General features: G+C 49.9%; 13 protein-coding genes across 13 annotated transcripts; 6 read left to right on the forward strand and 7 right to left on the reverse strand.

Moving 5' to 3' along the window:
- Nucleotides 1-415: 415 nt before the first annotated feature.
- An15g02470 (uncharacterized protein) lies at nt 416-1,936 on the reverse strand (the record flags this gene model as incomplete). Its single annotated transcript, XM_001396748.3, has 1 exon — nt 416-1,936. One exon carries the CDS (start codon nt 1,934-1,936, stop codon nt 416-418), a length of 1,521 nt encoding a protein of 506 aa, XP_001396785.3.
- A 340-nt stretch (nt 1,937-2,276) lies between these two features.
- On the reverse strand, nt 2,277-2,921 carry An15g02480 (hypothetical protein; the record flags this gene model as incomplete). Its single annotated transcript, XM_059744538.1, has 2 exons — nt 2,277-2,651; nt 2,919-2,921. The coding sequence occupies 2 exons, from the start codon at nt 2,919-2,921 to the stop codon at nt 2,277-2,279; spliced, it is 378 nt and encodes a 125-aa protein (XP_059606732.1).
- A 199-nt stretch (nt 2,922-3,120) lies between these two features.
- Nucleotides 3,121-4,410, reverse strand: An15g02490 (uncharacterized protein; the record flags this gene model as incomplete). The annotated part of the gene is made up of 4 exons (XM_001396750.3): nt 3,121-3,964; nt 4,032-4,201; nt 4,267-4,307; nt 4,380-4,410. The coding sequence occupies 4 exons, from the start codon at nt 4,408-4,410 to the stop codon at nt 3,121-3,123; spliced, it is 1,086 nt and encodes a 361-aa protein (XP_001396787.1).
- A 22-nt stretch (nt 4,411-4,432) lies between these two features.
- Nucleotides 4,433-5,290, forward strand: An15g02500 (hypothetical protein; the record flags this gene model as incomplete). The annotated part of the gene is made up of 4 exons (XM_059744539.1): nt 4,433-4,569; nt 4,753-4,855; nt 4,966-5,119; nt 5,214-5,290. 4 exons carry the CDS (start codon nt 4,433-4,435, stop codon nt 5,288-5,290), a joined length of 471 nt encoding a protein of 156 aa, XP_059606733.1.
- A 438-nt stretch (nt 5,291-5,728) lies between these two features.
- On the reverse strand, nt 5,729-6,199 carry An15g02510 (uncharacterized protein; the record flags this gene model as incomplete). Its single annotated transcript, XM_059744540.1, has 1 exon — nt 5,729-6,199. The coding sequence occupies one exon, from the start codon at nt 6,197-6,199 to the stop codon at nt 5,729-5,731; it is 471 nt and encodes a 156-aa protein (XP_059606734.1).
- Nucleotides 6,200-6,870: 671 nt separating this feature from the next.
- On the reverse strand, nt 6,871-7,896 carry An15g02520 (hypothetical protein; the record flags this gene model as incomplete). Its single annotated transcript, XM_001396753.3, has 2 exons — nt 6,871-7,206; nt 7,519-7,896. The coding sequence occupies 2 exons, from the start codon at nt 7,894-7,896 to the stop codon at nt 6,871-6,873; spliced, it is 714 nt and encodes a 237-aa protein (XP_001396790.3).
- Nucleotides 7,897-7,939: 43 nt separating this feature from the next.
- Nucleotides 7,940-8,801, forward strand: An15g02530 (hypothetical protein; the record flags this gene model as incomplete). The annotated part of the gene is made up of 3 exons (XM_059744541.1): nt 7,940-7,983; nt 8,313-8,478; nt 8,607-8,801. The coding sequence occupies 3 exons, from the start codon at nt 7,940-7,942 to the stop codon at nt 8,799-8,801; spliced, it is 405 nt and encodes a 134-aa protein (XP_059606735.1).
- Nucleotides 8,802-9,263: 462 nt separating this feature from the next.
- An15g02540 (uncharacterized protein) lies at nt 9,264-10,158 on the reverse strand (the record flags this gene model as incomplete). Its single annotated transcript, XM_059744542.1, has 3 exons — nt 9,264-9,446; nt 9,509-9,737; nt 9,806-10,158. The coding sequence occupies 3 exons, from the start codon at nt 10,156-10,158 to the stop codon at nt 9,264-9,266; spliced, it is 765 nt and encodes a 254-aa protein (XP_059606736.1).
- A 686-nt stretch (nt 10,159-10,844) lies between these two features.
- On the forward strand, nt 10,845-12,795 carry An15g02550 (uncharacterized protein; the record flags this gene model as incomplete). The annotated part of the gene is made up of 6 exons (XM_001396756.3): nt 10,845-11,767; nt 11,824-12,049; nt 12,163-12,266; nt 12,519-12,539; nt 12,578-12,614; nt 12,763-12,795. 6 exons carry the CDS (start codon nt 10,845-10,847, stop codon nt 12,793-12,795), a joined length of 1,344 nt encoding a protein of 447 aa, XP_001396793.3.
- A 932-nt stretch (nt 12,796-13,727) lies between these two features.
- An15g02560 (hypothetical protein) lies at nt 13,728-14,061 on the forward strand (the record flags this gene model as incomplete). The annotated part of the gene is made up of 2 exons (XM_059744543.1): nt 13,728-13,997; nt 14,029-14,061. The coding sequence occupies 2 exons, from the start codon at nt 13,728-13,730 to the stop codon at nt 14,059-14,061; spliced, it is 303 nt and encodes a 100-aa protein (XP_059606737.1).
- A 639-nt stretch (nt 14,062-14,700) lies between these two features.
- An15g02570 (uncharacterized protein) lies at nt 14,701-15,300 on the forward strand (the record flags this gene model as incomplete). Its single annotated transcript, XM_059744544.1, has 4 exons — nt 14,701-14,793; nt 14,873-14,934; nt 15,027-15,182; nt 15,237-15,300. The coding sequence occupies 4 exons, from the start codon at nt 14,701-14,703 to the stop codon at nt 15,298-15,300; spliced, it is 375 nt and encodes a 124-aa protein (XP_059606738.1).
- Nucleotides 15,301-15,632: 332 nt separating this feature from the next.
- An15g02580 (uncharacterized protein) lies at nt 15,633-17,707 on the forward strand (the record flags this gene model as incomplete). The annotated part of the gene is made up of 8 exons (XM_059744545.1): nt 15,633-15,755; nt 15,983-16,575; nt 16,729-16,841; nt 16,979-16,985; nt 17,085-17,160; nt 17,276-17,316; nt 17,426-17,503; nt 17,689-17,707. The coding sequence occupies 8 exons, from the start codon at nt 15,633-15,635 to the stop codon at nt 17,705-17,707; spliced, it is 1,050 nt and encodes a 349-aa protein (XP_059606739.1).
- Nucleotides 17,708-17,857: 150 nt separating this feature from the next.
- On the reverse strand, nt 17,858-20,416 carry An15g02590 (uncharacterized protein; the record flags this gene model as incomplete). Its single annotated transcript, XM_001396760.1, has 1 exon — nt 17,858-20,416. The coding sequence occupies one exon, from the start codon at nt 20,414-20,416 to the stop codon at nt 17,858-17,860; it is 2,559 nt and encodes an 852-aa protein (XP_001396797.1).
- Nucleotides 20,417-20,699: the final 283 nt, after the last annotated feature.

Raw genomic sequence — 20,699 nt, forward strand, 5'->3', positions numbered from 1 at the left:
AAGAAAGGAATATACGAATTTGGAGAGAAGCAAGTAGAATGTTGGTCAAGAAGCTAGCTGAACGCGGCAAGACTGTCTGTCCACTGTATGGTTGATGCGTTCTAGTGGTATCATTCAGAGCATGCACAATAGTACTACTACCCAGAAATTTCCGATTTCTCTGAGATCCTTACAATGAAAAGCAAAGTTCTCGCCATTCGTAGTGTCATGAATGTCGTATCAATCGTAAAGGTATCGGCCTTTCCCAACCCGAAAGGAAAAAAGCAGATTTGCATAAAGTGGCAAACCGGAGCGAAGAGGCAAGCAGACATAAAACAGCATCAAGTCGTGATGTGACATGGAGTGGACAGAAAGCTGCTCCAATTGTTGTCTGACCTCGACAACAGCCCGAGAAAGATCGAGTTCTTTCGGCAGGCTACCAAAACTGAGGATCTTTGGAACCCAACGACGGGAGAGTATACTCATCCAAGCCAGTAAGATCTTCCGGGAATTCCGGTGCCTGAATCTTGCTTTTTGCTCCAGACACGTCACACTCAATAATGAGGTTCGTTTCACCGGGAACATTCTTCGCTCCGATATATGTGCGTCTCATAAAGCCCATTAGCGACGTCAGCGCTTTTACTTGCGTTTCCTCGGAAGCCTGCTGGGTGTGGCGGAGTAACTCCGCAAACAATGCAGGCATATAATAAAGAATTACAGCTTGTTCATCTTCCAGACCGCTCTGATTAAGCTCTTTGATAAGTTCAGCTCTATGATCATCGGGGAGTCCGAGAAGGGCCTTGCGGAAGCGCTCTGCCAAGTCGATATCTGCTACCCTGCCCATTGCATACAGGCGCAAGAGGGCCCGCTCTTTATCATCATCTGTGGATAACTTTGGATATCCCTTCTCAGATAGGATACGGCCTCGGTTTTGCAGGACCTGATTGTACGCTTCCTGAATCGTAATCTTTTTTGAAACAACGCGCTTCAGGATTTTGTAAGTAAGTAGGAATGATTGACAGACCGGCTCAATCATCCGGACTGAACCGCAGGCATCAACATGCGCCCCTGCACCAGCCACGTCGAACATGATCTCAAGATACTTCAACTCAAAGGCACTTTCCTGGCCTCGAAGATCTTGAAGACATTGAAGGCTTCCTGGAACGTTCTCACCTTGGGCTAGCTGCGGGATATTGAGCTTGGCTCCCAGCCTCACTCCTCGAAGCACATCACGTCGAGGAGCCGGCAGAAGATCCAACGGAGTATCAATGATTCTTAATTCAAGAGCCTTTTCGAGGATTGTATCATGGTTCATGTCCTTGTCTGATACAGTCTGGAGTCGGGCTTGCACCTCTTTAGCTAGCCCATGGTCTTTACCCACGTCACCCAGAACCAGAGCTACAATCAGGGCCATCAGCCAATCCGGCTTTTTTCGGATATGGTTCGCCAATTCGCGAAAGTCATTGAATGTTGCGCTCTTTAACCTCATGGATTCCTTCTGATGGCAAGTGAAGGTGCTGTAATCATTATCGAGCAGCCATCGCACCGCAAGAACATTAGTCAAGGTTCGATTCACCTCTGAGTAATCTTCGTCGAAAAGATATCGAGAGGGAGTGAGATTATCTTTATCTGCTTTCCCCTCAACGCCTGTCCGGGTTAGCAAGCCTTGGGGATGCGTATCGTCCCCCTCGATGTTTTGTTCCACATTCTTGAGTCTTTCGATGACAGATTCAAATTGATAATATACAAGCTCAACAAGCTGTTCGTCACTAAGCGATTCGAACTTTTCCTTGTCGATGACTTGTTTCAGTGATGTATAGGAAGCCATGTTCGTGCTGCAAAGGTTGCGAAGCCTGACGAGGAGGCGCGCTAGGAATGGTAATGGCGATGAAAATTGTGAGATTCTATTATGGCGGGGAGGCCGCACAGTTTGCTGAGGTGACGTTCGTGTTGGCATTGTGGATGGGAGTGGAACGCGCCCCAATTAAATAGTAGGTCCTGCCGTCTCCCTCGCAGGATGTCCTCCACTCTTATACGGTGCCGCCCGTGCACCGCCTCACCCACGCTAGGAGAGTTCCTCCCTGACTGGGACAGTTGTTTAATGTCTTGGAGGCTTCCGTGCAGTTCTTAGCTGCTCCTCGCTAGGTAACTGCTTTGTATGTGGTGGAATTTTCTTTTTCTCAAACTCGGTATCTCCCTAGCGCATGATTATGGATCGAATTCGCGGTGGGTATATGGTCATGGGGCCCTGGCGGTAACTGGCCGCATGATAGGAACCAACCGACTGATTTAATTAGTTACTTTAGATCGGTCTTAGCAGTAGATCTGGTGGGAAAACGCTGCCAGGAACAACTGACTTGATGTTCGATCTCCGCCGACCCACATCCACAAGCGTGAGGCTGGGATATGTTCAGCACGAGGCACGAGGATGAGCCGGGTTGAAACAAACCAGGAGGGAGACTAAAAAGCAAAGAACCGTCTGTCTGTTCAGGAGTCCAGCTGACGAGACGAGCCGCATCACCCGATACCCGATTGGGACTGCAATACTCAGGGCTGAAGCTGGGCGCATCTTTAGTAGGAGTGCAGAGTCCAGAGTAACCAGTTAGTAGGTAAATAATTCCCCCGATTACTTTAGTAGTCTGTAGCGATCTACCCACGGAGTACTCCATCGACTATAATGGCAATGAGCGATCTGTCAGAATCCTTCAGACAGATGGCCAAATACGTGTCACTGCATCTGCGATCAACGAGAAGCATGGTGAGCCAGACAAGGATGTGTCGCTTTGGTATTTGTCCACCTTGGGTCTTCTTGCTGCGCCTCATGTTTTCGGAACACCTGGATATAGTCGGCACGTGCCATCGCGAATCTAGACTGCCTCTTATTGAATTACCTGCTCACGGGACCACAAAAATATAAGCAATGGAATTACCCCTCTTACCATCTTACCTTGTACAATCTCCTGTCAACCTCTCAATCTTAGTAAGGTAGGATGGTATTTATTCCCGTGACAAGGAATTCTAGTCATCCACTATTGCAAGACCCTTAGATGTTGTAAACAAAATTGACATCACATTCGCTCTAAAAGCTTGATTCTTTTATCTCGCTATTTATACATCAAGAGTCATTTTTTTAACAACCCTTTACAGCCTCTTCAGGACATCATCCAAAACCTCCTGGGTAGTAGCCTTACCGCCCATGTCAGGAGAAAGGAACTTGGCCTCATCAAGGTTGGCATCAACAGCAGTGTAGATCTTGGCAGCGGCAGTCTCCTCACCCAAGAACTCCAGCATCAGGGCAACACTGCGCAGAGTGGCGATGGGGTTGGCAATACCCTTGCCCTCAATGTCGGGGGCACTGCCGTGGCAGGGCTCACCGATGGCGAAGCCATCACCAACGTTAGCGCTAGGAACCAGTCCCAGACTACCAACCAGGGCAGCAGCACCATCCGACAGGATATCACCGTACAAGTTGGGGGCGACAATGACGTCGTAGTATTCGGGCTGACGGAAGAGCTTGTAAACCATGGAGTCGACGATCTGCTCCTCAACCTGGACAGAGGAGAAGCGGTCGGCGGAAAGGGCCTTACGGGCGGTCTCACGGAAGAGACCGTCGGTCTGAGAGAGAACGTTGGACTTGTGGGTGATGGTCACCATGGGTTCGGTGCGGAGGCCAGCGATACCAGCAACGCTGCGGATCTTCTGGCGACGGAGGGCAATTTCACCGGCAATGGTGGAGATGCGGGAGGAAGCGTTCTCGGAGATACGCTTGATAGCCTCGGCAACCTTGCCATTGGGGGTCTCCTTGGTCTGCTCTTCCTTGACGTAGAGATCCTCGGTGTTCTCACGAACAATCACCAGGTCAATGGGCTTGCCGTCGGTGCTGCCGGCGGTGGTCTTGACGGGGCGGACGTTGGCGTACAGGTCAAGCTTCTTACGGAGGGCGACGATGGGAGAGGAGTAGCCGGCGACCTTGGTGCTAGGGGAGCTACAGAGATTAGTTAGGAGGGAATTCAGTGACAGACAAGGACAGGAGATATCGATGTAGCACTCACCTGACAGCGCCGAACAGAGCACCATCGCACTCCTTCTTGAGGATCTCGACTGTCTTATCGGGGAGAGCGCTACCGGTGCGCTTGAAGGTGTCGAAGCCCGCATCGAGATCGACGAAGCTGAACTTGAGGTTCAGAGAGGAGGGGAGAGACTCCAAAACCTTCCGGCCGGCCTGATGAAGAGCGTTTCGTTAGAATTGGTGTTTCGACAGGAAGCTATTTGCTGGTGGTGACTCACCGGAATGACCTCTCGGCCGATGCCGTCACCGGGGATGAGACCTGCACGAGAGAAGATGTCAGCAACTAGACGGGCAGGAGAAGAACGTTAAGAGATGGAGAGGAGCAATTGACCTATGCGAAGCGTCCTAGCAGCAGCAGCCATTGTGAATACCGTGCAAAAGGGGATGCAAGAAAGAGAGTTCCTGCTGGCTGGAGAAAAACATCCGCTTAACGGACGCCGTGATCGGAGGATTCCCGCTAGTTTAGCCCCATCCGCGGGGATGCACGTGATGGGCACTGACCACATATGCGCACCTGGCGGGTATGGCTTTCCGTAATATAGTATATCGGAGGTGTCCTCGGAGTAGGATACTGCTATTCATCATATGCTATATAGCTCTTTAGCGTCAAGTCTTGGCTTTCTCTTACTAAGACCACTGTGAATATTGTGATAATATCCGATATTTGGTGTTGTACTCGGAACCGCATTACTATGACCTACAAGCACAGATACAAGTGTTCTTGGCACAGCATATCACGGCCCTCCTTCGGAGGACGAGGTGTGCATTGAGTATAGAGCCGTTGGGACAGGCCGGAGACTAGTTGATGTATTTTGTGACTGCACGAGAATCTCATATTTTGCCAGAAACGGTTACTCTGGATGTGCTTTTCAGCTTCGGACTTGGACGGCCAGAGGTCGGGACGGGTGCTGGTCTAGAGGGCTGGGACATTTGCTTTGGATCATGGGCTCAAGGAAGGTGAGGATGTGGAAGAGAGGGACACGGAATGGTGTGCTCTCGACGGCTCAGAAGCGAGAGGCGCTTATTATTGCAGCTTTGACAAGCCATTGAAGTCATGCCAGCCTACTTTTGGTATTTTCATATAGATTTTCTAGCGGCGTGCACAAAATGATGATTATTCCGTGTGGTAACTGAAGATGGTCTGCAAGAGTTAGTCCGAGTGGAGGGCCTCAATATCGTTGCTTGGTCTTAGACCCTTTTATGCTTGAAGATAGCTGGACTCTGGGATACACCGGTTGGTGATATATGATATTCATTACCAGGGCTCAATGAACGGCTTAGTCCTCTACTGAAGTAGAAAAATTGCTGGCAATAATAAATGTAGCTCATCTCCATTAACTACTGCATATTAGACCTGGTAAATGGCTACTTAAATTCCAAAGAAATCATCATGTCATTGTAACGAGAGGAACTGGTTTGGATCAGCGGAGTGTAAAGCTCGTTGCTCCGTAAAACGAGCAAAGTCGTTTACTTGAATTGATCGATCATCCCCTAGCGCCTTCTAGGAGCTGCGAATCGGGTGTAGCCACATAGTGTCCATCTTTTGCCGCCATATATCATTGTTAGCATGCTGCTGCCTAGAACTTGGGGAGCATGATGTGATCTAGAATGTATAACTTACTGGGTGAATAAGATTGGCTGGCTATGATTCGAAATAGGGATGTTGTTTCATCCACCCTTCTAGTTGGCGTTGGCAGCTTTGATACTATTGGCGGCGTTGGCGGCGTTGGCGGCCTCGATGCTGTCAATGCTGTCGATGCTATCTGCAGCATTGATACTACCCGCAGCATTGATACTATTAGCAGCGTTGGCGGCCTCAATGCTGTCAATGCTGTCGATGCTATCCGCAGCATCAATACTATCCGCAGCATTGATACTGCGAGCACTATTGATGCTGCCAATGCTGTCAATGCTATCTGCAGCATCGATACTGTGGGCACCATTTATGCTGTCGATACTCTCGATACTCCTGCCATTGATGCTGTTGATGCTGTCGATGCTATCCGCAGCATCAATGCTGCCGATGCTCTTGGCGCCATTGATGCTGTTCGCAGCGTCTGTGCCACCGGTAAAATGCTCTTCTCTCTTGTGCATGGGCCCTGCCAGTCCGAGCCCGGCGAGGAGGGGCACAAGGGCAATGGAAACCTTCATATTGGCGGTATGGGAGCTAGAAGATGTGGATGACTGTTGGAGAAGGAGTGAAGTGATGTAGTAGAATGAGAGATGATAAGATGGCGAGTTGAGCTTGGTGAATGCTCTCTTTACCCCCGGGACAGTTGAGCCTTTTTATAACCCATGACAATGGTGAGGTAGTAGTATGTAATCTGTAGTTAATGGACCTCCTGTAGTTTGCAGATCCTCGCTGGGCTACGCAAGGCTGGTATTGATCACCATGTTAGTGTGACGGGTCCCCCCTCTGTCTCTTCTAGATAGGTTATCAAGTAACGAGTGGTAGCGTTTTTACGGGTGCAAGTCTATGGTGTAGCTACTTTAGGCATCAAGACAGGAATACATCTAAGGGAATTTGCTGATCATTATCTGCTGAAGTAAAAGCAGGGGGTAAGGTTACACAAGCATACCGATTTTTTTTTTAATGACGTGATGTGATGCGATACCATCAACTGCCAGCGCTCAAGCCAATATATTGCCTTTGTAACCCCGCGGGAAGATCTCCGTGAATTTACGCAATTCAATGCTCCTGGGATTATACTCAAGGGATGGACCGGGCTTGTTTGCTTGGATGCTTAGACATGCAAGTCTTTGTTATGCAATTGGTTGGTAAGAGATGTATCCTATGTTCTCAATTGGCTACCAGCTATCATTTATGCATAGCTCTCGCTACACGTAATGCAAGGTGCACGCAAGCCACCACCCGTCTTTGTAGCACCGGATACAGAGTGACGTGGAAATCCGGCAGTATGCATGACAGGGGAAGGGGAGTGTCGTGTCTGAACTCTAGCAATGAGCAATGTTGGACGCAGTATGAGTAGCAGACCCCAACTTCCAATCATGGTGGCCAACAAGAAGCCTTGCAGAAAGGATAGAGTCAGTTCCAGTACATCGATTACTACGAATTCTGAAGAATTCAGTCTAGAATAAGTAGAAGATACCCGCCCAAACTGGTATACCCTGTAGCGGGTTGCCCAAGAGGCCATGCTCTAGTTTCAAGGGAGATTTAAGCCGTCTAATATGTCACTAATTATTTATATCATGACTTAGCATGCTCAACTAGATAGTTTGACGACCGACCGGTCAGCCTAAATTGGCATTAGGTAGTACTAGTACTTAGTCGTAAACATCAGCGAAGCTACTAGTAGCATCCATCCTAGTATCTACCCGCTGCCAGGGGCCAGAGATATCCCTCCCACTGTCCGTCCGATGACCAAATGGATAGATTTGCTGCGATAGTATCAAACACACCGCTACCTCTTCCGCATAATAGCCAGCATCTCAAACTCCATCATCCCCACCTCACCAGGGATAGACACGTCTGAGAACGACGAATTGCGAAAGCATGGCTCATAATCGGCCCAATCCGCCCGAGGCCCCAACCAAAGTATCATCTGCACCGATGACTCAGATCCATTCTCATCATCAGCGTACATTTCAATATACTTGCTAACCAGCTTCGGTTCACGCGGGTAAACAAACATCCATGCTGCCGCCTGCGGCGCACGCGCATACAGATCCCAAGTTCCGCTGACCACGTCGAAGTTCTCTTCTGCAAGGTAGCGGTTGACTGACGCGGAGACTTCTATCCCGGTGATTTGGAGGTTAGGATGGTTATGCAGTATTAGGGCTTCCAGGAGACCGGATCCACATCCTATTGACAGGGTGAATGCGGGCATTTTAGGGAGGAGCCATGCTAGGTGGGCGATTAGGGTGCTGGAGATGGATAAACAGCAGTTTGGGAAGGGGGTTGGTGTTTCAGTGAGGTGTGGGATGTCCATTGAGTTTTCTTTCTCTTTTCTTTTTCTATTTTTCTCTTCTTTCCTGGTGTCTCTTGATTCTCCTATGTTATATTCTTTTTTTCCCCCTTGAGATGCGTGGTATATCCCGTATACTGTAATTGTAACGACGGGAGAGGGGAAAGAAGAAGCGGTGGAAGTTGGAAAACGGCATGGATGAATGAAGCTTTTCGTTTGGGAGAGGATCATCGGCCCGGATTTACTTTGAACATGATGTTTGCCAGTCGGCCTATCAGGTCCTATGGAAATGCCCCGCGGAACTTATAAGTGGGTACTGGGGTGAGGTGGGCTGGCAGCATCGCATCCAAAGAAACCCCTGGCATGTTCAGCAGTAAGGCACTATGGATCGGAGCATCAGATTTCCTGTCAAAGTCGCTCGGTGACATTGCTTGTTTGTGCACGGGGCAGAAGCCCCACTCCCTTGATAGACAACCCATGAGGAAAGAACTTCCTCGTTCTCGTGTGTCGCGACTTCTCATGCTAGGGCTAAAGCAGGAGTAGGATACCACTGCGATATTAGATCTAGTATACGGTGATTGTTACTCCTAGTAGCTTCTAACTCACTGTTTAGTCCTTTCTGTCTCTCTCAGGCCCTTACCAACGACCCCACCAACCCCACCATAAGAGTGAATGCGAACACCCAACGTGCTACGCAGTTAAGGGATGCAAGTAACCGTATAATGTTCCGGCCTGTCATCATTGATTCTCATAAGACCGCAGATGATCTTGTTGGGAGTTCCAAATCCCTATCCCCACTCCTACTCTCGCCGATGCTCGCGCTCTGAGAAGATATGATTAAGTCGCTCTGTTCCCGTGTCTGGAACATCATCATGTCTTCGGTTAAGTTGCAATTGGAGTGGGAGAACGGCCACTCTTTTAGGCTCAGGCTATCAAGGTAATTTTGAAGCGTCTGGATTAGATAAGCTAGATTGTATTTAGAAGAAGTAGAATGATAGTGTTAACACAGCACTATTGACAGATAATAACGGGACTATCTTCTAAAGCCATGGCCTTCCCAGTACTCCCCAAGTCCAATCCATCGTGAGAGACATAAGATGTACGTTGTCCTTATTGTATTCGAAAGACGACCAAAAATTCTTCCTATCCATTAAACGCCACAAACCCGCCACATTCCTTGGGTATAACCAAACCAGACCAATAAACACCGACCAGATCATGCGTGAACGAATATAAAACAGTGATAACAACTTCAACGAGAGAAGGGGCACGGGAGTACTAAACCTCCGCTACCCATTAATGGTATCCCCGACCGCAGACGAGCACCACCATCGAAGTAAGATCTTCCAGTCTGGGATGTTCTGTTCCCAGAATGCAAAGCGTTTCGATTGACGGATCACCAGGTTGGTGCCATCATGATGGCCCAGGAGAATGCGAGCATGTCTTGGACCCACGAAGGAAATTAGTAGCACCTTTTGGGTGAGTTAGCCACAGGAATTCGAATGAGACGGAAAGAAGACATGACATCACTCACCGGACTGACTTGGTGGGCACGATACTTTCTGGAACAGAGGCAAGTGTTCATGATTCGACACATACATAAGATCTCCCCACGGGTGATCTGATCATCGTCCGCGTTCACACTCTCGAGTAGATAGCATTTCATCCGAGGCCCACCCGGAATACCGGTTATACCACCCACGCACCAGTCGAAGGGGTTCTCAATATCAAGCTCGCAGAGGGAACATGGAAACTCAATGGGCCTGGAGACAAATCAGTCATTTGTACGTCTTAATATTGGTTCTGTGCTGTGGACGGAAATCGATCATACTGTCTAGGATTATGTTGCCAATCAACCTTGTGGATAAGTGTGGCATCTGTGATATAATGCCCGAAATAGTAGCTCAGGATGTGTGCCTCGTCCATCGGATCTAAGGCTTCCTTCGGGCTGGAGGGCGAAAACTCTATCTCCTCATCAGGGCCTGGGAGGGGCTTCTGGTAGGGCCAGAAAAATTCAGAGTCGAATAATGGGTCCCCCTCGGCGGACAGGGGCATGGGGAGGATCTGAATGGGGAGGTGATCCAAGTCTTTGTGCTGGTATCGATTTTCCGGACGATTCGAGATGGTTTGCGCGACGGCCTTGATGGCATGTCGCCGAGCTTGGTGTTCGTTACTTTCTGGCATCTTAGCAAAATAGAGAAAGCCGAGAGTGGATGGTAGGTGAGGTGGAAGAAGGGGGCAGTTGGAGGGTGGAAAGAGAGGAGGAGAGGGATGCCGATTAGATAAAGAGCGGTTCCGGGGCAACCACACTCTTTTTACCGCCCGCGATGATTAGATGGGGGGTTCCAGACTTCTTATCCAGACCCCAACAGAGACGCACGGACAGCTTCTTCCCCTCTTCGCGATCCATTCCAATCCATTCACTGGCGGGTATCCATCCATAATGATTGACTGACGCCCCTCCACTTTCACTAGATTCCGTAGGACCTTCACTGGCCAACAACACAGCTAGTAGTAGTGAAAGCCGCCAGCCTTGATGGCTCCTCTTTAAATAGCAACTCTCATGGACTAGCAGGCCCCGTAGGCGCCTTACTTCTCCTCATCCCTCCACTACCTCCTCTCCTGACCAACGCTACTCTGCTTTAAGATTGTAGTCATTGGCATAGTTCATATGATCCACTACTTTACTCTGTCTTCTGCAGATTGCCTCTTACGTGAGTCCATTGTTAGCACAGCGTATTGGCCAAGTAGGCTAAATACGATATATCGCTAGCTACTCGGAGCAAACGGGGCGGCAGCTATCTCAGCATTCATTACTATATTGTTCTTAAGAAAACGACCCACAGTGATTTGGAGCTGTATTGAAAGTCATGAATAAGCTGCCCGGAGATGTCCCCGCAACAGCCACTAAGTGGGCCGAGTTGGCAGAGAAGGAGGGTGTTCTCAACACACACATCCACAAAGAAACATTGTCAAGTGCTTCGAAGATCAAATTGCGCCAGTATTTGCTTCTGCGTGTTCTTCGCAAGGATTCGCACAGGTCTAAGCTGAATCCCCGGCGGCTTGGCCTAGAACCGTGGATGAGCCAGGCTAAGGAGATGCTGCAGTCTTATCCCTCCTGGAACATCTATCGCGAGAGCTTTAGGGGCAAGCTTGAGGAGGGGAACTTCTTCTTAGTTAAGAATTCACAGATTGAGGCAGCAAAGGTCAAAAGCAACGAAATTTCCAACAATGTCATGTTCTCCCCGGTTTCGAAGCACACGCGCCAAAGCACCCGCGAACGACGCGAAAAGCCCAACTCGACACCGACTAGATCGAACCTACCTTCGCTTGAGCAGCTCAGTATCTTTGATGAAGCTACCGCAACAGGACCAGTAACCCCAGGAACCGAGGGTAACGACGATGACTTCCCCGAACCGGCGTCCATTTCCACGGGAGGCTCTCTGGGGCCCGAGGAGCTCCTACGCGAAATGTACCCCCCAGTCGATGATGAACAAATTGTAAATGTTGCTCTTGTGAGCTTTCTTCAAGCTCTCACGGACTATTTCCCTTCGCTTGGAAGCTCTTGGACCATCCACCGGAAGCCGCTCAAAGCCAAGTTCAACGATGCAGAGTATGAGGCAAGGACGGACGGATATCTTCGAGGAAAGGTCGATGGGGAGGTTCGTGCGTTGATCGAAGTGAAAGCAGCCCTCCGGGAACATTCCCGGCTTGAGATCCGTATGCAGGAGGGTGCCCAGATGGTCGCTTGGCTTAAGAGTTATCCCCAATCACCAGGAAAGTTTCCGTTTCGGTAAGCAGGCCGTTCAGAATGTTTTATTGTGCTTTTAAAATGACTCGGAATCCCAGGCGTTTTCACGTCTCGCAAGATAGACATCAAATTTGGCTAAGCTTTGCCGAATATGACGATGAGTACATCAGGTACATTGTGCATGGTTTACAAGATCCAGAACGCCCTCGATCATTTCTGACGATGCACGAATTTGGTCCCTACAATACTCTCAAAGAGTCACATATGACTGAACTTGCAGTTATCCTCCTTGCGCTCACTCTGCGTGCTGATCACGATCGCAAAGTAGAGCAGGAGAGCAATCCATTCGATAACTAAGAGTTAGGTTAAGCATAGCCCGGGGAGAAAACTTGCAAGACCCCTGAGTCTTTGTTGGCTTCATCTCATTCGTCATTCAGTCGAATGGAGTTTGTATGAGCCTCTGTTATTCTTCATTGAGGGAGAACCCCATTCTTTCTTCTGTGTCTCTTTTCTCTCTCTTTTCGAACAATCTTCAAGTAAGGTACGGGGGTTCCTCATTCATAAAAGCGCATCTCAAGATGGCCTTTGAATGTCTGGTGCTAATTGAGACTATATGTGTGTGTGCAAAGCTCGGATTTGACGAAGCAGGGGAAGGGGCGGTGCCTTGAAACACCGGCAAACAAACGGTTATGTTGATCCTTCCACCTAGAAATATCTAGAGTTTGGCCTAATTGAGCAAATTATGCATGAAAATACTTTTGTGTCTGGGTATCAGCTGCTGATATACTCATAGTATTAAGGCTAGTATAACAATGTAAGCTTCTGGAAGCATATAAAAGTTTGACTTTCTAGGTACGAGAATTCTAGAGATATCACAGCATCCTACATGGTGCGTGACAAGGGGGATAATATCATGTCTAACTATGCCTAAGCCCCAGTGAAAGGCCCCACGGGGTAAGGAAGGGAGGAGACACATGGGGAGTGCCTCCCCTTCGGTGGATGGCGCAAAGTGAACATAATGATAATTATGATAATAGCACGAAACTTCTAAGGACAGTAGGGATAATTGAATGATACGGAATTGTTCGAGAAGTAGCTAAATGGCTTAATGATCATGCTGATCAATGATGAGAGTGGTGTCAGTGTTATCCCACAATGTTCATAGTGAATAGTACTTTAGCACAGACAAGTCAAATGGTGGCTTGCGCAAGCCTTGCATAAGGCGGGGAAATGCTGAACAAGAATGATAGATAAGGGTTGGGTGGTGGCCATAGCGACGAGTAGGTGGAGCCCCGATAAAGACCAGTTCTAATCATCTCCTTTGAAGAGACAGGCTAGATAAAATAACATCTAGCATATAGTTCGAATGTATTTGCTTTTATCGCAGGAAATTTGTATGTTACTATTAATGAGAATGAAAACTTTTGTGAGATCCAGGCTGGTATTCTCTGTGTAGGGTATTTTCAGTATATCGTGGCTCGCAAATACATTGATTTGTCTGAGCGTCTGCTTCCAATTGTTGACTAGGTCATTCTCATACAAGAGACATGCTGTGTCACTACTGGTAGTACTTGATGCTTCCAATATGCTGTGAACCACATCCCTATGAATCTACATTTACCTAAACAAGTGCGTTATCTCAAAAACTGATTTGATCTGGTGGAGCTTATGGGATCATGCTGTCTCTTCTCACCACCTAGTTCAACCGGAAGAGGGAGAGAGAGTAACAACGCGTCGCACGACTTGAGCGGTCAATGAATTTCCTTGCATGTTGAAGGAAAGTGCTCAGAAGAGTCGGAATTGTTCTCTCTTTTTATTTATCCCAAGTAATCCTTGCCTCGCCTTTAGACATAAAAAGGCTACATTACCCCGGCTATTGCTAGTCGACACCAACACAATCAAACACATCCTCTCCATCCACCATCAACTTCAATACTCAACCATCTCCTTGTTCGTCCGTCTATCCATTAGTCACTTCCTGTGAATCATAACCCTGCCCATCATGAAGTTCTCCATGGTCCTTGTGCCCATCCTCGCTGGATTCGGCCTGGCGGGTGTGGTGCGTCAGAGAGAAGAATCTGCTGCAAACGCGGCCGACGTTGCGGATGCCGCTAATGCCGCTAATGCCGCTAATGCTGCCAATGCTGCCAATGCTGCGGACAGTGTCAACGCAGCCGATGTTACAAACAGTATCGAGGCTGCTACTGATGCGGAAGTATGCTGCAACACAACTCCCTGTTTCATTGGATGCCCAGTCAATGGAGTGTTTGTGGTAAGTTTCCTTCTATATTCCAAATGACCAGGGATTATTACTATCAGCAATCATGCTAATGTAGCTGGCAACGCTAGCTCTGCTGTTAGAAGGCGCGGCTTCACAGGAAGGGCGAGGTACCAAGGGACGGATAAGTGCAAATTGATAGCTTCGGTCGTTGTATGGAGTTCTCTATTGTTAATGGAGTTTAAGCTCGGCCGGCCAGAAGCGGGTTCCACTCGTTTTGCTACTCTTCTATTTGTCTACTTGAGTTCCTATTAGTTCAGATCTAGCACTCCAAGAAATAACTGTCAACCCACATGTTTTATGGTGAATAAAGCACCTTTTCCATTACAGATAGGAGAATGTAACTGTCACAAAGGGAGACCTAGAAAAAGAGAATGAGGCCAACCCCGGCGGTGATCAACCCACGATGATATGCCAGGCTTGGTTGGGATCAGCCCTAAGGCCGATCCCCGGATCAGCAAGGAGCCCTAGACAGAAACACATACATAAATGAGGATCATACCCTACATTCCTATTTACGGCTGGGGGTTAGGCTAGTTTTCCGATACGATACAGCTCGGTCAATATGCATAGGCACGGCATATATCAATCGCTTGTGGCGTAGCTGAGCTATCCTACCTACCCTGTAGGTTCAACCCATCGAGAACGGGAAACACCAACCTTCATTCTTCTGCATGCACACACCTCGCCTTGAACAATGCATGTATGCCATACCCGATTTGATATTTTGAAAGATGGCTTGTCTTCTGCTCCGTACTATCCGACGTCACACCTCATGCCTGTGGGCCAGGTAGGGTCGAGTAGATTACTCTCAGACTGGAACACTTTAAGAATAATTCAAAAGAGTATACAGATACATACGACCACAGGGTGTGTCGCCCAATGGCCTCTGCGGGCCGAGCAACAACGACTGGGCCTGCTTCAATTCCAGGTTTGGGGATTGTTGCGATACATACGGATACTGGTAAAAGCACCCGACTGGACTTAGAGCATCTTTCATTTCAATCTGACTTTCGTCTGTAGCGGTTCAACTGATGATTATTGTGGCGCCAACTGTGATTCCAACTACGGTCCTTGCTCCGGGACAATTTCGACCAACGGGCTCTGCGGCGCCGATAATGGAGGTTATACATGCTTTGGCTCCCAGTTCGGATCGTGTTGCAGTACCTATGGGTACTGGTAAGTAAATAGCCGGGTGTTAGACCATTTTATGCAGGCTAACCAAGTTGACAGTGGATCTACCGACGAGTATTGCGCATCGGCCGTCTGCGATAGTTCTTACGGCGGGTGTAGATAGTTGAGGGATCACAAATTAGCAGATAGTACGGAGTACGGAGGCTGGGTACACAGTAACATAGACAGATTGAGTGGGGGCTAGGACCCACAATAAAATCCGTAGTTACTAGAATAACGGAAGGGTCTTGTAATGTTTCTTAACCTGACTATTTTCAATTAGTACGTACTACAGTAGTTTGCCAATGGGAATATTTTGCGCACCCTTTTACTTTTCTCATGAAACTCACCTAAACCCAGTGGACTGGCGATATATTTTCTGTCTTTTTCTCTTCTCTTCTCGCTCTCGAGGACTTGGAACTCATTTAATCTTCATAACCAGAGCTCAAAGTCAAAATGTCACCGCCCACATCAGAAGCGTCTTGGCCGGCAGGCATACCGGAGATCCGCCAGCATCCGACGGACTTATCCCAGGAAGAGCTCAGGGAAGAGGCCAAGGGATGGTTGCTATTTGTACGGGTAAGGAAGAGTCTGTGGAAATGCACACTTCACTTGTTTGATGATATTTCGTGTGTGACGGTGCAGATAACAGGAAAATATTCAGCCCACATCGACTCCTGAAGATGGGCTGCGTCAACGGCGAGCGCTAATAGAGCAATGGGCCACCGCCAGTCAAGAGTTCCGCGAGGCCCGTACTCTCTTCCTCTTATCTCTCGTGGCTGTATGATTGACTATAATCTTCGCAGACCTACCATAGTCATTCCGCAGGATACAGCTCGGCTTTCGACTACCCCGCCTCGGTTCTTTCGCAGATCACCCCGCGACCCAACAAACGCTTCTTGTGCCTTCCCTCCGTGGACCGGCAGACCCATCCGCGTAACTATATCCACCTCGTGAAGTTCCTGATTTTGTTGTATATCCACCAAGACGAATGGAACGGGGTGCACCCCTTCGAAGAGCATGGAGCAGGCACCGCTCCTAACTACCACCTTCCGGACCTCCTTGACTGCGGGCCCACCACGCCAATCACCACCTTTGACGAGATTCTCCCCTCGCTGTATCTCACTCCAGCGGATTTCCACGCCATCTCCATGACCCGCCAGGGCACGGTGGTGTTCGCCAACGGGCCGAACCTCACGTGGTTCGTGATCGATGCGCCGGGACTTGCCACAGGGCGACTGGCCCTGGTGGACTTTAGCTCAAATGGCCACGTCCGCGTCTCGACCCTTCGTCGACCCTGGAATATGGGCCAAACCATGGCCTTCGAGCAAATTCTGGGTAGATATCTTGGCGAGATCGTTGAGTCATGCATTGGAGGCCCGCCGCAGTATAACGAAGTGTACGTCCATATTCTCTCTCTCTCTCTCTCTCTCTCTCTCTCTCTCTCTCTCTCCTTCTCCTTTTTCTTTTTTCTTTTTTTTTTTTTTTTTTTTTTTTTTTTTTTGTGGCTCAGATATCTATTCCTCTAATGTCATTCCTTCTAAAATAATAGTTTGGATATGGATCTTCCTATTCTTGAAATTTTGGAGTCAACCCGGTTGAATAACAAGTTCCTCTGCTCGGGCTACGGATCTCGGGACCTCTGGATCCGCCTTATCAACGAGAGTGCGCCGGGATATCTGGAGCTGGAGGCCCAAGGACGGGAGGTGGAGTTTGAGCTAGATAAATTGCTGGTTATCGATCTTTGATGCTTTTTGCAAGCTCGCTCGTGTTTGATAGGTTTTCGGTCTAAGAGGATACAGGGTCACGGTTTGTTAATATATCGCCTAGTGTCCATCGACTGAAAAAGTCATCCGGGTTGTTTTCTCCTTCCACATGCTTTAGGTTGGGCAGCTATGCATGAATTAGTGAGCGCATCTCATACTCTGATATGTCCTCGTTGACTTCATTGCCCGTAGCGATGAGCCGCTCTTTAACTGCCTTGGTACGTGGTTGTAATTCGGCACGCGAGTCTGTGTAAATCAAAACATCATCAATGTACCAGAATGCGTAATATAAGATTGTGGAGAGGGTGTGATCCGTGTAACACTAGAACACAGCTACTCCAGGTTTGCTCTGCCTTCAATGAGGATAGTGGATGGTATGTAACAGGCGAAGGATGGCAGCGTTACTTTTAACATCATATGGTTTATGAATCAAGCTTCTGCGAGAGTGCTAGTATGTCTATAAACATGCCTGTATTTGCATAGTAATGGTTACAATGAATCAATACTGGGATTGGAGGCTGTGTGGAGACATGCAGGCAGATACGATCTGCAGCGAAGGTGGTAAGTGACACCTTGCATGCGTGTGGAGTGAAGGGGTCGGAGTTGGTGGAATGCGGGGAGGGGTGAGCTTTTGTGAAGAAAATTAGGGGCGATGAGGTGAAGGAAGGCATCAGGAATTTCGATGTAGTAGTTGATGGGAGGGAGTGGATCATCAAACTAGTACCAGTACTACTATGGACTCGCAGTGGTTTTGGTTTGGAATAGATGGGTCTGTTGATCGTCGTGGTTGGATCTGCTGCAGATGAGCAGAATATATACAGATGATCTCCCTAATCTCTATATCTCTTCAATTACATCATTCATCATATCTCATGTCATCCTCAATGCATCCCAGCAACGCCCCAGCTCCCCCTCTTACAAGCGATTCTTCAACGGCGTCTCAAATCCATCTGCGCCCGTATCCTCCCGATGCAACTTGCTCCCCCGTGGATCAAACAACGGATCCGCCGACACCGTTGCCTTAACTTGCCTCCCAAAATACTCAATCACAACTGCATCCCCCTCACGAACCCTCCCGGGCAGCCACGCATACGCAGCGGGCCTCTTTGTTGTATAGCTAAACACCGCAGTAGTGACATACCCGACGGGCTTCCCACCGAAATAGACGGGTTCCTTTCCCATTACCATAGAATGTCCATCATCAATAGTCAAACACCGCAGCCTTCTCAAAGGGGGTTGCTTCCGCTGCGCAGCACTCTGAAGCGCGGCCTTACCCACATACTCCTCCTTCTTGTCCAAATCAACTAGATGAAAAACTCCCGCTTCGAGCGGATCATGCTCCGTCGTCATATCCACTCCGTATGTCCGAATCCCTTTCTCCAGCCGCAGGGCGTTCATAGCGCTACGGCCCGCGGCGATAAGCCCGTGCGGTTTACCAGCCTGCCAGAGCGCATCCCATAGACGGGAACCATATTCGGCACTGGTTTGGACTTCCCAGCCGAGTTCACCGACGTAGGATTTGCGGAGCGCGGTAATGGGGATCCCGGCTATCGTGGCACGTTTGACGGACATGTAGGGTAGAGCGGTGGTGGAGAAGTCGTCGTTGGAAACGGCGCGGATAACGGCCCGTGAGCGAGGGCCCCAGAGGCCGATACAGCAGGTGCTGCCGGTGATGTCGGATACCTGGACCCATTGGGCCGGGGTGTGTTGTCTCTGGCGACGTGCTTCGACGGCTAAGTAGGCGACGTCGGTTGCGGTGTTGGCGCCGATTTGGAAGAGGTCGGGTTCCAGACGAGCGACGAAGATGTCGCTGCGGATTTTGCCCTGTCTGTTGAGGAGGAGGGTGTGTGTGATGGCGCCGGGAGGAGCGGTGATGTCGCTTGTGGTGAGGCGCTGCAGGAGGGTGGCTGCGCCGGGTCCGGATACTTGTACGCGGTGGAAGGAGGTTAGGTCGTACATGGCGACGGCATTGCGGGTCTTCCATGCTTCCACGGCAGTGATCGGGGAGGTGTATCGCGATGACCAGGTGTCTCGGGGAGGTGGTTGCCATTGTGCTGGGAGGGCGTGGAGGAGCTGTGCGTTTGCTTCGTACCAGAATGGGCGCTCCCAGCCGCCGAGTTCGAGGAAGAAGGCGCCCAGTGCTCGTTGTTTCTCGTAGAAGGGGCTTACCCGGAGCTGGCGGGGAGATTCTCTCGGTTGGAGGGGATGGAGGATGTCGTAGATCTCTACGAAGTTCTGTTGCGAGGTCTCGTTGACGTAGTCCCGGCTCAGCTGTACTTCCTCGAAGCGAGATAGTTCGCACTCCGTGAGATCGATGGTGGATGCCCCGTCTGTGAGCAGCTCCGCCATGCTTCGCGCGACTCCGGCGGAGTGGGTGACCCAGACGGCTTCTGCTACATAGAATCCGTCGAGGTTAGAGGCTTGTCCAACGAGGGGCCCCCCGTCTGGGGTGAACGAGAAGATGCCGTTGAATCCGTCCTCCAAATGGGTCTCGCGGAGAACAGGTAGCAGTTCCTGCGAGGCCTTCCAGGCGGGCGCAAAGTCCTGGGCCGTGAACTCGAGTCGAGAGGGCATGTGCTTCTCGTCAACGTGCTCCGGAGTCTGCCCCAAGGACGCAGCCACCACCGGCATAGGACGGTGTCCATAGTATCCAATCCCCACCTGATCTCCATGCTCCCGGTAGTATAGATCCTGATCCTGATGCCGCAAGATGGGCATACTCGCATTCATTCCGTTCGGACGGTGATTGACGTCGCGATTCGCTAGAGCGGGCACGGTGGTCGTCTTCGCATACTGATGGGCAAGTGGTAGAAGAGGGATGGCGACCCCAGCCATGGCTCCGATTTCGACGCCCCAAAAGCCGGCGCAGGAGATGACGATATCGGCCGGAATGATACCCTGGGAGGTTTTTACGCCCGTCACACGAGATCCTGTTTGTTCAATGCCTGTAACAAGCGTCGAGCCTCGGTAACGGACCCCGGCCTGCTGGGTCCGGGCGATAAGCAGCTGGGTTGCGCGGGCAGCTAACGCGAGACCATCGGTCGGAGTGTGAAGACCAGCTAGCACGAGATCCTTGTTCAGAAGAGGATACTTCTCCAAACACTCTTCCTTGGTTAGAAGACGCGCATCAACACCCCAGGACCTCGCATAGCCGAGCTTGCGCTTGAGCTCTTCGACTCGGGCCGGCGTCGTGGCCACCTCGAGACCTCCTATCGAATTGAAGCACGGCATGCCATTCTCATCACTTAGCGATCGGAGTTTGTCAACGGTATATTGTGCGAGACGAGTCATTGTCTTCGAACCGTTGGTTTGGAAGACCAGCCCGGGAGCGTGCGAGGTTGAGCCACCCGGCAGGTTCAACGGGCCCTGCTCGACGACGGTGATGTCCTGCCATCCCCGCGAGACCAGTTCATCAGCAAGGTTGGCGCCCACGATTCCAGCTCCTATGATGACCACACGTTGTGTTGCTGCCATCTTTCGTCGTTTTGTGAAATGATGTTCATCTGCTGATTCGACAGGATAATCTGCCCTACATATTGTGAGCAGTCCCTGGCGAAAGGTCCAGCTATTAGTGACAGCTGGTGAGGGCAGCAGCCGGCCAGATTGGCCGGTCCAGCACCGGCAAGGATTCCGTGGCCGAGCCGATCATGGATGATGGATACTCGAAAAGGGCAACGCAACCGTTGAGGTGCAGGAATGATAAGACAGGCCAGCAGATCGGATGGAAGGCGGGGATCGGGCCAGGGAACCGTCTCCA

This window comes from Aspergillus niger (assembly GCF_000002855.4).
Source record: "Aspergillus niger supercontig An15".
NCBI classification, from domain to species: Eukaryota; Fungi; Ascomycota; class Eurotiomycetes; order Eurotiales; family Aspergillaceae; genus Aspergillus; species Aspergillus niger.